This window comes from Setaria italica, chromosome I (assembly GCF_000263155.2).
Source record: "Setaria italica strain Yugu1 chromosome I, Setaria_italica_v2.0, whole genome shotgun sequence".
Classification (NCBI taxonomy): Eukaryota; Viridiplantae; Streptophyta; class Magnoliopsida; order Poales; family Poaceae; genus Setaria; species Setaria italica.
The window spans coordinates 25,469,831-25,483,002 of NC_028450.1; the positions used below are offsets into that span (position 1 = coordinate 25,469,831).

Below are 13,172 nucleotides of genomic sequence, written 5' to 3' on the forward strand. Positions count from 1 at the left end.
GCGGAGAAAGGCAGGCATCAGCATCCCGCCACCGCGCCACGATCCCCCAACCCATCCAGCATCCATTGCCTGCTTGCTTGCCTCCTCTGTCGCCGGATGCGATGCCATACTCCAAGCCTCGGCTCGTCAAACCAAGCAGCATCTGTCGCCTCTTGATCCGACGGAGTAGGCCCCACACCCCCACGCCGACGTGTCTTCTTCCCCCCGACGGTTCCTGGCTTCCTGCCATATAAAACCTCGCGCTGCCCCGGTGCTCGCCCCGTGCCCACGCATACGTGATCCCACGCGGCCGTTTCGTCGTCGTCGTCGTCGCCCTACAGCGACACCGCCCAACGGCATCCCTGCCCCCGCATCTTGCCGTCCTCTCTCTATCTCTCTCGTTTAAGCGAGGCGAGGATGGCCGTGCAGGCCCAGCACCTCGCCCACGCCTTCCGCCATGACTCGCTCGCCATCAGGTTCGTCACACTCTCTCTCCCCAACCGTGCACGGTGTGCATGAGCAGCCCCGTCCTTGCCTTATCCTCGCTCATGCGTTCTGTGCTCCCTTCCTGCCCCACACGCTCATCAGGCTATTTATCCATGTCTCCCGGACGGTTGATCGATCCATCACCTTCGTGTGTCGTGTCTCACAGCAGGCCAGCGCCGGACGACGCGCCGCCGACCGCCGCGTTCGGCTTCTTCGGCGAGCCCGGCGGCGACCACCCGCTGGCACCCGCGGCGCAGCACCACCACCAGGTGGGCGGCAACACCGTGTTCAGCGACCCGCGCAGCGAACTCACCTGCAACAACAACAGCAACAATCCTCACGACGGCGTCTGCTTCGCGCCGAGGAAGCGCGCGCGGACCGGCGGCGACGTGGTCGGCGCCGCCGGCCTGACCATGGAGGGCCACCGCGCGCTGCTACCCGTGCCGGTGCCGCAGGCGTTCGCGGCCGCGGAGGACGTGCAGAGCAGGGTCCTCTGCTCCGTCGACGCGTCCACCAGTGGACGCCACCTGCCCGGCTCCACGCTGGCGTCGCACGGCGTCCTGTCGCATCTCCACCGCCACAGCGTCGAGATCGACGCGTTCATTCGCATCGAGGTGCGTCGGCGTTTTGGTTTCCCAGCAAGAAACTGCCGTTCGGTCACGCCGTGAATTATCAAGCTGACTGCATGCAGAACGAGAGGCTGCGGTCGGGTCTGGAGGAGGCGCGGCGCCGGCACGTCAGGGCGGTGGCGTCGGCCGTGGAGCGAGCGGCGGCGCGGCGCCTGCGGGCGGCGGAGGCGGACCTGGAGCGCGCCCTGGCGCGTGGCGCGGAGCTCGGCGAGCGGCTCCGGCAGGTGGGCGCCGAGGGCCAGGCGTGGCGGGGCGTCGCCACCGGCCACGAGGCCGCCGCCGCGGGCCTCCGCGCCACGCTCGACCAGCTCCTGCGGGCGCCGCGCGCGGGAGCTGCCGCCGAGGAGGGGCAGGGCGAGGCCGAGGACGCGCGGTCCTGCTGCTTCGGGCCGGCGCGGGAGGCCGGCGCCGGTGGGGGCAGGGCGTGCAGGTCGTGCGGCGCGGCGGACGCGTGCGTGCTGCTGCTGCCGTGCCGGCACCTGTGCCTGTGCGGCGTGTGCGAGGCGGCCGCCGAGGCGTGCCCCGTGTGCGCGGCCACCAAGAACGCCTCGCTCCACGTCCTCCTGTCCTGACCTCGTCGGCGCGGCAGGCCAACGTATAGATTCAGTGGATCGATCGTGCTTCGTGCATTCCAAGGTCGCGTCCTTTTGTTTTTCTTCCAATTTTCCCCCCTCTGTTTCGAGGCTAGAACCTGACGAACCAACTAATTAACAAACCGATTTTTTTATGGGTTGCCTCGGAGGATACTCAATTTGGGGTTCTTTCGGTAGTGTTGTTGGTGTTGCATGATGGAATTAGTGGAGTTGTTCAAATGGTGAGTAGATAGATCGAATTGGTTATATACGTTGTGAACATAGGGCCGCACTCTGGCTATCTCAACCTTTCGGTGCTGATTCGATGGCCGAGAGTCTGCTCCGCCACGTCATAGGATGGGCAGCTGGCCCTCGTAAAATCAGTTTTCGATTGAATTTGCTCCGTGGAGGCGATTTAGGGCATGTTTGATACCCTATGTAAAATTTAACAAGTGTTAAAGTTTTAACATTCTCAAATAGAGTGCTAAAGTTTAACATATTGAGGTGTTTAGATGATGTGTTAAACTTTAACACCTTTGGTGGGAAATCACTCTATTGCCTCCTCATTTATGGCCGGCGGAGAGGGAGGGAGGAAAGATAAGGGTAACCTGGAAAAAAGTGGAGAGGGGGACCACTTTTAACGGGCATATTCGCTTCAGCTTATTCAGTCAGCTTATCAGCCACCAAACAGTATTTTCCTCTCACAACAAATTAGCCGTTTTAACTTTTCAACCAGCTTATAAGCTGAAGCGAACAGGCCTAGCACCTTTAGCAAGTTTTAATACCTCATCCATGCGTTTATGAAAAATGGGATGTTAAACTTTAATACCTTACTTTTAACACAAGTGTTTGGATAGAAAAGTGTTAAAAAGTGTTAAAAGTGGGGTGTTAAACTTCCAAACAGAGCCTGTATGTGATCACTTGGTGCCTGTCTGTTGTTTACATCATGTACGTACGGTACGGGCGTGCAGGCCACCCAACATTTTCCGCACACGTACACTAGACGTGGCGCAATTAGCGTAGGATGCAAGCAAAAGGCCGCAAGGGGAAATGCACTTTAGGTTCGCTTAACAGCATCATCACTGGTAGTAGTGCTAGTGTGGCACTCCGTACGTGGCTAGTTGCAGTGATGACGCCGGCCGGCATTTCGTCGCGCAATGCACAACAGCTTGACAAGCTCTCGCTGAGACCAGGTAGCACAACCACCAACTTTCACATAAAGCCAACCTTTTCCCTTAGAATAGAAGAGTACCGTCATTTGCAGATATTCCAAACAAAAGCATAAAACCGGAACAAAAGGTATTAAAAAAAGGGGGAGGGGGCAATTGCAGAGATCAAGATCAGCAAATTGCCCCATTGCAGTGCCGCAAGCTTCGCGCTACACGTACAGCAATTGCAGTTTCGTATCGAAAAAGGTATTTGGCCTCTTATCTACTTGCCCGGGTAGCAGCAGCATTCTTTTCTTCAGCTGCGGGAGCTGCATGCCCAGCGGAACTTCTGCCGGTTGCTTTTCTTTTTTTTTTAAAAAAAAAAGCGAAAGTCTTCTGCTTGATTGATCCCACAACCGGTAGACACCACCAGTACGGGCTCGTCGCCGAGAGAGTAGAGAAGAGGCAAGAGGCAACCACTAACCGCTGTCTGAACTTGGACAGGAAAACGTGCATGTAAACTCGTTGCAACTGCCAGTGCCAGGACCGACAGCTGCTGGCCTGCTGCCCATGCCGCCGGGTGGTGACCGATGGACCAGAGTAATAATGAGTTGCCCTAGTGCGAGATCCGCAGCCGCTGTTGGAGATCACGCACATAAATGGCTCCGGGCAGGACGCCAGTGTAGATGCTGTTGCTGCCCCCCCCCCCCCCCCCCACACAAATGAATCTGCGGACGGCCGGCCTGTTCGCTTTCAACTTATAAGTCGGCTGAAACGGCTGATTTGTTGTGAAAGGAAAATACTATTTGGTGGCTGATAAGCCGGCTGAATAAGCTGAAGCGAACAGGCCGGGCGACCTCCTCCTCCTCTTCTTCAATCGTGCCAATTCTTCAATCGTGCATGGCACGCCCGTTTTAAGGCCTTGTTGCCAAACAAGGTGTTAAAGTTTAACACCCATCACATCGGATGTTTGGATGCTAATTAGGAGTATTAAACATAGACTAATTACAAAACTAATTGCACAGATGAAGTGTGATTCGTGAGACGAATCTATTAAGCCTAATTAGTTCATGATTTGATAATGTGGTGCTACAGTAACCATTTGCTAATGATGGATTAATTAGGCTTAATAGATTTGTCTCGCGAATTAGCACAGTGTTCTGCAATTAGTTTTATAATTAGCTCATGTTTAGTTCTCCTAATTAGCATCCAAACATCCGATGTGATACTGTTAAAGTTTAACATCTCGTATCCAAACACCTCCTTACGGTTAGATTACTGTCGCTGCCCTGAACCTCATCGTGTACAGTGAATCTGAGGAGGGACCAAGTGTCCTACAGTACTCTACTCTAGCCTAGTCAGTGAGACAGACAGCGTCCTTTCCTTGTACGCTGCCGTGTCTGCAGTAACAGTGCATAACAGTAATGCAATGATGCCGCTAGCCCTAGGCCTTGCTGCTGGCCATGCTCTGTCGCCTGGGAAGCTCGCCGTTCGGCGTTCGCCGTTGCTGCAAGACCTGCCTGCAACCCTCGCATGCTGCCGGCCTCCGCTTTTGCTTGCCTTTTTCCGATCGCTGGCAGTGCGCCATCTTCCTTAATCCTTCCATCGTGCTTAGCGGGACTGATCGGAGAACATAATTGTATGCGGGGGCTAGTGCTCGGTGTCAGCCTTCTTTCTGATCAGAACACCACCACCAAGCTACTCAAGTAGTACTAGTCTGGTTGCTTTGGCCAAAACGATGCTAATGAGAACCTGTACGTCCTTTGGTCAGCACTGGCGACTGGCAATAACGGATTCCGATCATAAACCTTTTTTCACTCGGAACTCGAGTACAGGAATTCATCCATTTTTCTAGAGAAATGTTAGCTGCTCTTTTAGATATTTCCAATGGTGCAGAACAGTAGAAGAAGCCTATTGGAGGAGGAGACACTGCATGCATGTGAAGGATGGTCCCATCCCTGCTAGAAGCAGGAGGATTACCGGCACAGAATCTCACGAACCCTGGTGGCTAGGTGGGCCTCACCAATTGAGCTGCCAACTATCATTGGATGTCTCTGGGTCCCTTCCTATTGCCACAGTCAGCAACTAAACGAGCAGTCCAGATTCTAGAATCGCGCAATTGTGCGTGCGGTTGGTTCGAAAAAACTCCAAGGCTGATCTTTCAAAAAAAAAAAACTTTAAGGTTCTTTGGATTTCAATTACTAGTATTTAACTGGTTTTTCTTCATTAAACTTGGGTTGTATCTTAGACATTTTCAGCAAATTACACATATAATCAAAATAGTTCTCCACTCACATGTTTTATTCCTTTCCATTATTCTATCCCTGATGCTGATGCCTCCTAAGAAGGGAAATGGGTTGGGAATTTGCATTGTTTGTCCAATCGAATGTGACAAATCAAGTGGAAAGAAGAAGTAACTGAATTATCCCTGATACATTTATTTACATGAAAAGCAAGTGTCTATCAAGGGGAAAGTGAAAAGTGCTGTATTGCTCGTGGATGCACGCGTCTGTCGAATCGAATGGACCAAATAATTATCGGAATCGAATGGAACAGAAAGGAGGGAGCCTACAAGTCATTTCTTGTTGCGCCACGATCACTCTAAAGAAGAGAAAGAAGAAGGATCTCCCATGGTGGGGGGTGGAGACAGTAGCCAAAAGGAACCCCCAAAAAAGAGGAGAAAATAAGGTTGTGGCCAGCATGACAAGGCAATGCAACGTGCCTCTCATCAAATTGCAGAAGTATCTTTTTTTTCCCTCCCACGACCCATCTCCTTCCAAGCTCTAATCTAGATTTCTTCATCTACTGGCGTGCAAGCCAAGATGTGATATATGTAAACGCATGATGCATGTACATGTGTGCCTGCCGAGAGGGATGGGAGCTGATGAAGTTGCAACAAAGCAACGTAACCAAAGCCCTTTGGATGCAACAAGAAAAGGAGGAGAGGTAGCCCAATTGTGCCCCCACATGAGGTAGCATATTCCCCGTCTGAAAGCATGGGTGTCCGTGGCCTTTATTTAGGTCATGCTGTTCTCCAACCAATGCAGGACCTGGAGGCAAAGGAAAAGGGCACTTTTGTAGTACCCCCATGCATGACGAGTGGTGACCTTCAACCAAAACAAACAAACAAATCCTGATCTGCAGGCACAGGCCATGGGCAAGGGAAAGAAGGCAAAAAGTGAGCCGAGGAGATCTCATCTTTTCCAAGGTTGTGCTTGTGCATGCATGACCCACTTGAACGTGTCTTGGGCCTGATCATGAGGGCGAAAGATGCCCGTGTTGTCACCCCCATCGATCCACACACAAAGGACATGCACACCTCATCTTTATTTGCACGTCACTTTGCTTGCATGTTTCCTCTGCGTCTCCATCCTTTTCTTTGTAGCAGCTAGCTAGTAGCAGCTGCCTGGGAATCTATGCGTCCATCTGCCAATCCTTGGCTGGAGAGCCATCCATCTCATGATGAAGGATCAGTCACACTGACACCTTTGCTTCGCATGGTGGTGTCTGGATCCATTTGGAATTGAATTTCTTGCCTCTTTTTTGCAGCTGAATACTCTCTCCGGCCGGCAAGGAAGTTGCAGTAGCGTGATGGTGGTGGTGGTGTCAATTCCAACCGCCCAGAGCCCCGGACCAAGACCACCTCAAAGGTAGTCATCAGTGCATGAATAATGTAGGGTGTAGGGCATCAAAAGCAAGCATGGATGTGGTGTGGAGTGTAGTAGATTGGGTCTGGGTGCCTTGTTCCTAGGGCTCTCAGCTCATCACAGACACTACGGCAGGCTGGCCTAACTTGTTCCTGCTCGATCTCTGGTGGGGTGGTGTTGCTGCCATTGCCGCTGTTGGCCACCTTTTCCAAAAGGCGCAGCGCAGGTGACCAAAGGGAAAGGAAAAGATGTGCGAGGGCCTAGCAGCAAGCTGCATGCGTCCACCCGAAGCCAGCAGCATCGATGCTAGTGGTAGTGCTACTTACCGTGTACTGTTGTTGTTACTTGATAGCTGTGTCCACAAATCACAATCGTCACGATGACATTTCGTTATCTTTTTCTAGCAGTTAATTACTATGGCAACTCCTGTATTCAATCAGCGTGCAGAATAGTACGGTTAAACGTGCGAAAGTGCAGATGATGGCGGCAGATGCGCATTCATGCACTGCCGGCACCCTGTGCTGACTGAGCAGGTATGCACCGTACAAACATAGGTACTCGTACAGTCGTAGTACTACGGATCTACTGCGCTGTGCAACCATACGTACATACAGGATTACAGGTACTGCACGCACGCACGCAGTAATTGGCAGCGGGCCAGCGGGCCAGGCGCAACAGAGGAGGAATAGTATACTGATTTTTTGATGAGCTACGTGCCCACCGAGAGATGGGCCTGATCTGCCAGAACTGAGCAGAATAATTTTTTCTATGTGGGCCACGCGAGCAAAGTACACCGCGTATCCCACCCAAAGCGGACCAGCCCGTGTGAGTTGGACCTGTTAGTTGGGCCACATCCATTGCCCATTTGCTGCTTTGCGCGCATTCCTGCTTCCAGGCAGGGTTTCCAGCAGGCAGCAGCGGGGGAAACTCAGAAGTGGAAATTTCTCGCTCGTGCACCGGAATTTCCACGGGCTTCTCGGGAGAGCGACGGTGTTTAACGAGACGCATAACATAAGCCTTCGAGAAGGGCCGCTCAGAACGGCAAATTTACCTGAAAACAGCCATTCAGGCCAATAAAAATCGCGAGCTGATCTGATCCCCCGTGCAAGCATTCAACTTTGCTCATATGGCCGTATCCCATAAACCAGAGGCGATGTGGTCCATCAGTTGTACTTTGCTTATGGCATTTGCTCTTTCATGTATTCCAGCCATGAAACGCTACAGACAGGCCCTTGATGACATAAATGATGGGCACGCAGTAAGGAAGAAAGGAAATATGTTGCTCTTCAAGATGCCAAGGTCGTTGCCAATGTTGGGCATACACAATGTGTGGAAAATTGCTGCCTTTGTTTAATGCCAGGTCAATTAAACATCTATATCTCATCAAGGAAAATGTTCAAACTTCTAGCTTTATTTATCCCAAGTAGATTTGAGAAGCAGCGTATGCAAGGGGTCTTTGTTATCAAGCAGTGTATAAGCAATTAAACATCAATACTTATGGCTCAAGAACTGAATAATGTTTGTATGAGACCACTGGTGCATTAGATGGGAAGTAGGCAGAGATGGACTCGTCGAACCACCAGCGACAGCGTTGCTCGTCATCTGCTACAGAAATTCTGCAAACTGTGTTCATGTGTTGGCCTAAATGAACGCGCACTGTCACGGATTATCTTAACGAGAACGCCTCTCTCGGTTCATTCGTTGCATGTTTGGTCGGTACTTTCTGCAGGCTTGCATTGTAGGAGCAGTTGCATCTTGAAATGAAAAGATGTACGGCCAACGGGGGAGGCATGCTTGTTTTATTCGAGAGAAAACAATGCAGTATGAGGGTTGCTGGCTTGTTGCTTTAAGCAATGGCAGTTGATGCATTTGGCTGTTGGATGATCCAAGTATGAGGAACAGCCCATTCTTGATTCTCCCAAATGTACATCGTACGAGGGTACATAAAGGTAGAATCAGATACAAAGGTATCCATATGGCAGATGTACACCCCCAAAAGCTTACTCATAAAAGTAAAGCATGAAAAAAGGAACTGGAATAACTACGCGAATTTCACAAAAGGAATGATGCATCAGCTTTTACTGAGATAGCTGCCTTCCGATTCCGAGGATAGCATCATAACAGGTAGTCTTATACTGTCCTTTCATCATTAGCTAAGCACAATCGTTTGCATAGTTTGGAACAACTTCGAATCCAAAACATGAAAGTAGGATCTGGAAGCAAACAGAAACTAAAGGTTGCAAATGAAGAAACTTTAGTTGCAGGTATGCAACCATGGGTATATAAACTATAAAGTAGAACCAGATACAAAGGTATTGTTGCATCTTCTTTTGTTTTCAGAATATCCCTCAATCAAAAGTAGGATGGCTGTAGCTGCTGGATACTTGGATGATCCAAGAAAAAGGAACAGCCTTAATCTGATTCTCCCATCAAATGTACATGCAGTCCGAGGGTATATAAACTATAAAGTAGAACCAGATACAAAGGTATTCTGGCGGCTGATGTACACCAGTACAAGATAGATCACCCCCAAAAGCCTATAGAAAGAAACCATAGAAAAGGGGGGGCATAGGGATAAGTTATGCGAACTTCACAAGAAGAATAACACAAATAAACTTTGCGAATTTATAGAAAAGGGGGGCATATGGTTTCTTTTTATGAGTAGGATAACTTATCCCTATGCCCCCCTTGTTATCCTGTGTGTAACTGCAGCTCATAACAAAGACTCAAAGAGACATTTCTATGTGGAAAGTTCCAGACATCTGGCTAGTGATAGAAGAATTTTGACAAGAGCCCTGTGTCAGGTCATGCAACAAGGGAAGTTGGCTGCTTTGCTCACATTTCATATGCATGCCTTCCTATCCATCCCAGCGGTAAACACTAAACACTCACTTAACAAAATTCAGCAAAGGAAGGAACCCACGAAGCAGCAACTAAAGGTAAACAAAGAAAATACCTAGAATGAAACTTGTAACATGTATTTATATGCACGCATCTTTGTTACACCATTATTCTTTGGAAATAGAAATTCCTAATCCTTTAGCACAGCAACAAAACGTGCTATGGTAACTCAGCACAAGCTATGTGCTAAATATTGCATGCAAGGTTTTATCAAATCTGCCCACACCAGCATTTTGGACAACAAAATCAAAGAGATATTCTATAGGATGCAAATGAATCCAAAAGGAGAGAGATATAACATGTGGAGACAAACTGTAGCTACAGGTTTGCATGTATCATCATTAATGCAACCAACACAAGAAATCCATTAAAGTGAAATAATATATCAACACAACCCAGATCATAGCTTACTAATGTCAATAAGCAACTTAGCTGCAGTGCCAAATTACAATAAGCAACTTAAAGAGCTATTCACCATCTAAATGCTACCAAGCAGAACATTCTAGCACAAAGAACAACTGAGGCACATTGCCAAATTCGAATTATTTCCAAGACAAAATCTGGCACAGCTACGTACTCTAAAAACCCAGAAACAACTAGCAAATCATCTGGCGATTAGGTTTAATAACCAGAAACAGATATAACCTACCATAATCATGGCACGATAACACATACACATTTGAAATCCACAAAACTCAAATAACAACACGCACAAGAAAGCTCATCAGTTATAGCATTATTGGGCACATATGACCATCGCAAGTTCAACGAGCAAGTTAAGCTGTGAATCTACATGCTACTGAGCAGATGAACATTCTAGCACAATGAGCAAACTAGCTTCAGTTCCCATTATCACCAACACTAACACCAGAGCTGCTACTTTAACCTAAAAACAAGGTTCATTGCCAATTGGAGCTTCTAACTAGCAAATCTTCTGTTCTATCACTAGAAACAACCCGCCATGAATATCAGTTGTGCACAGCATAGATAAGCAACACTAAAGCAATTGCAGGATTATTTCTTCCCATAGTCTAACCTTATCATCCAAGTTTGCCCCCATTTTCTTAACTCTTCTCAGTGAAACAGGTGGAATTAGGCAATCAGACCCTGAGAATCTGAAGCTTATTGGCAAATGCAATAGCAACCCAGTCAGGCTGGGTTGCGGACCACTGCAGCTGCTCAATCTCTGCCCCTGCCGTATATGCCAAAATGGGATCAAGACCGCCCTCTGCTGCTGCAGCTGCGGCAGCGTTACCATTTCCATTGTTGCCGCCGTTGCTCCCAGTGCCCATTGACGATAGGTCCCATATCAGCGCCTGCATGTCATCCCCAGCTGTGCAGATGTGGCAAGAAGAGTGTGGCGCCCACGCGATGGCATTGACAGGTGCATGGTGACGGTGCAGCTCTACCACTGGCAGTGTCGGGTAGCGGATATCAAGCACGACCACCTTGGGACTGTCCATGATGATGGTGGCCATGTACCTCGGGTCTTGCTTGTTCCATCCCAGCCTGACGAGCGGTGTCGGTGACGCAGCTCCGCCATCTCCAGCACCCGAATTGGAGCCACCACCGCCACCGCCACCTGAACCAGACTCGTAGATGATTGTGGAATGCTCCTTGTCCCGGAGGTCAAAGACACGGACAGAGCCGTCGGCGGAGACGGATGCGAAGACCCCCGCGCCTCCCCAGGCGATGTCATAGACCTCCTTGTCGTGGGCGATGAGCTGGGTGTCGACGGCCTCGCGCTCGACGTCCCAGATTGTGCAGGTGGTGTCGATGGAGGAGGTGCCGATGCGGCGCGGGTCGGCGTCGTTCCAGTCGAAGGAGGTGAGCGGGCCGCAGTAGTCGCTGTTGCGGTTGCCGTTGAGCTCGCAGCGGAGCTCGACGCCCGGCTGCGGGGCGCCGTTGCAGCGGACGGAGCCGGAGTTGTTGTTGTTGTTGGCGGCGGCGTCGGCGTCGTCAGCGGACGGGATGCGCCAGATGCGGAGGTGGTCGGCGGAGTGGCGAGGAGGTCGGGGCGGATCGCGTGCGGGTCCGGGATGAACATGGTCTTGGTGGGCGGGTACTGGTGGTCGAAGGCGAGGACGGGGGCGATGTCGCCCGAGGCCTCGTCGAGCTGGACGACCTCGACGCGGTTGGGGACTGCTCGAGGAGGCTGGCGATGGCGAGGCGGTACTTCCTGTCGCGGCGCACGCTCCAGTTCATGGCGTAGATGTGCCAGCCGGCCTCGTAGGTGTAGATCTCCGACCGCTTGGCCTCCCCGCCGCCGCCGCCGCGGCTGCCCCCGCCGTTGCCCTGCTCCTGATCCGCCCACGCATCGCCGTCACCGACCCCGCCCATGGCGTCGCCGCCTTCGCCTTCAACGCGCCGCTGCCGGCGCCGCTACGGGAGGAAGGGAATCGAGGTGGATAGGGCAAGTGCTGCGGATTTGGGGGGTTTCAGTTCTGGGAAGGAGAGAGTCGAGTCGAGTCGACTGACTGGTGTGGTGGGGAAGGGGATTGATTGTGGTGTGCAGGCTGCGGGTGGGAGCGACGGAGCGTGGTGTTTTTCTTGCGCTATTGTGCGGCTGGTGGGTTGGGCCTTTGCACTTTCGGTAGAGTGAGGAGAAGCGAGATGGCCCAACTATTGGGCTTTTCACCTTGAACCAATAAAAAAGACTTCAAAACAGGGAAAAAAAGTCCTATTTACTACCGAGTCCGCATTTTCTCCAAGACTCAAAAAACCGTCCATCATGACTCCTCGTGCTTTGGAAACCGGACATAATACCCCCTCAACCCGATTGTATCGTGGTTTTATCCTACATGGTGCCACGTCATCTATCACATGTGGCAACCTACTTGACGGGCCCATATGTCAGCCTCTGTGATCTTCATCTCCCTCCCGCTTTCTTAGTTGCAGCCTAGGCCACGGCCTCTCCAATCTAGGCGGAGCTGTCGAGCAATGCCGCGACCGCGCCCACCCATCACAGTCAGGGTTCTTATTCGCTTCCGGTGACCCGCTAGCGGTGCTCCTCGATGTAGTCCTCTGATGAGCCGTGGACGCCGCCAACATCATCGTCTGCCTCCTAACCTGCGAGCGTTCTCTGCCCACCGTCGTTACGCCGAGGGCCGAGTCGGGGCCTCCGCTTTTCGGGTGACCCCTAGGAACTTCGTGCAGGCACGTCAGTCAGTCGCTCACTGGGCACACCTCTGCTCCCTAACGCTTAACGCGGCCGACGAGCTGGGTTCCCAGATGTCACAATGTGGATGTTTGTCAGCTTGATGTCAGCAATGATGAGGACCAAACTGCATCGTGGCCATGAACTTGCCACAGCGGTAGCCAGATTGAGCACCGCAAGGACCTAATTGAGCACCTAAATCCAAATTCCAATCGAGCATCCCAGCGACAAAATTGAGTACTATCCTACCAAATTAAGAAGCTTAATTGTTCAATCAATCTATCCAACATGCCTGCACATAGCACGCTCGCTACCATGATAGCCATGTCCGTCTGCTAGCCGTGGCCCCTGCCCTGGGCTCAGTGGCTGCCGCTCGTACCGTGGCTGCCGCTATCATGGCCGGTTGGCCCGTTGATCCATGCCACACTTGTTCGTATCCACCTCCTGGGCTGCAGCTAAGAGAAGATGCTGACAATTGACATGGTATGTGTGCCTAGGCCTGAGGCCACAGGAGGAAAGGGTGAGCTAGTCGGAGCACGCCAGCAGCAGATCAAGCGGCACCGCCACCAACCTCCGAACCTTCTCACGTATTGCAGCCGTGCTTGCTTGCTTGGTTGCTCCCGGGGTCGGGCGGGAGCCCAGGACAGGGTGGA

At 51.4% G+C, this 13,172-nt stretch overlaps 2 protein-coding genes across 3 annotated transcripts; one reads left to right on the forward strand and one right to left on the reverse strand.

Annotated features, from left to right (window-relative positions):
* On the forward strand, nt 1-1,933 carry LOC101754387 (probable BOI-related E3 ubiquitin-protein ligase 2). Of its 2 annotated transcripts, none has more exons than XM_012846683.2 (3): nt 1-455; nt 635-1,079; nt 1,157-1,933. In XM_012846683.2, the coding sequence occupies exons 1-3, from the start codon at nt 397-399 to the stop codon at nt 1,664-1,666; spliced, it is 1,014 nt and encodes a 337-aa protein (XP_012702137.1). In that variant the 5' UTR covers nt 1-396; the 3' UTR covers nt 1,667-1,933. The 2 variants fall into 2 exon arrangements, with proteins under 2 accessions (XP_012702137.1, XP_012702135.1); XM_012846681.2 differs by having other exon boundaries at nt 2-455; nt 632-1,079.
* A 6,772-nt stretch (nt 1,934-8,705) lies between these two features.
* LOC101766673 (WD repeat-containing protein LWD1-like) lies at nt 8,706-11,876 on the reverse strand. Its single transcript, XM_012843235.3, is given in 3 exon segments — nt 8,706-11,361; nt 11,364-11,504; nt 11,507-11,876. Coding segments are annotated over 3 exon segments (1,236 nt in total). The 5' UTR covers nt 11,703-11,876; the 3' UTR covers nt 8,706-10,462.
* Between the last annotated feature and the right edge of the window lie 1,296 nt (nt 11,877-13,172).

What these genes read in the sequence shown, in the direction of transcription:
- LOC101754387 (XM_012846681.2), top strand. Translation starts at nt 397, where the DNA reads ATGGCCGTGCAGGCCCAGCACCTCGCCCACGCCTTCCGCCATGACTCG. An exon ending in CATGACTCGCTCGCCATCAG is followed by an intron (nt 456 to 631) that starts GTTCGTCACACT and finishes CGTGTCTCACAG; the next exon opens with CAGGCCAGCGCCGGACGACG. An exon ending in ACGCGTTCATTCGCATCGAG is followed by an intron (nt 1,080 to 1,156) that starts GTGCGTCGGCGT and finishes GACTGCATGCAG; the next exon opens with AACGAGAGGCTGCGGTCGGG.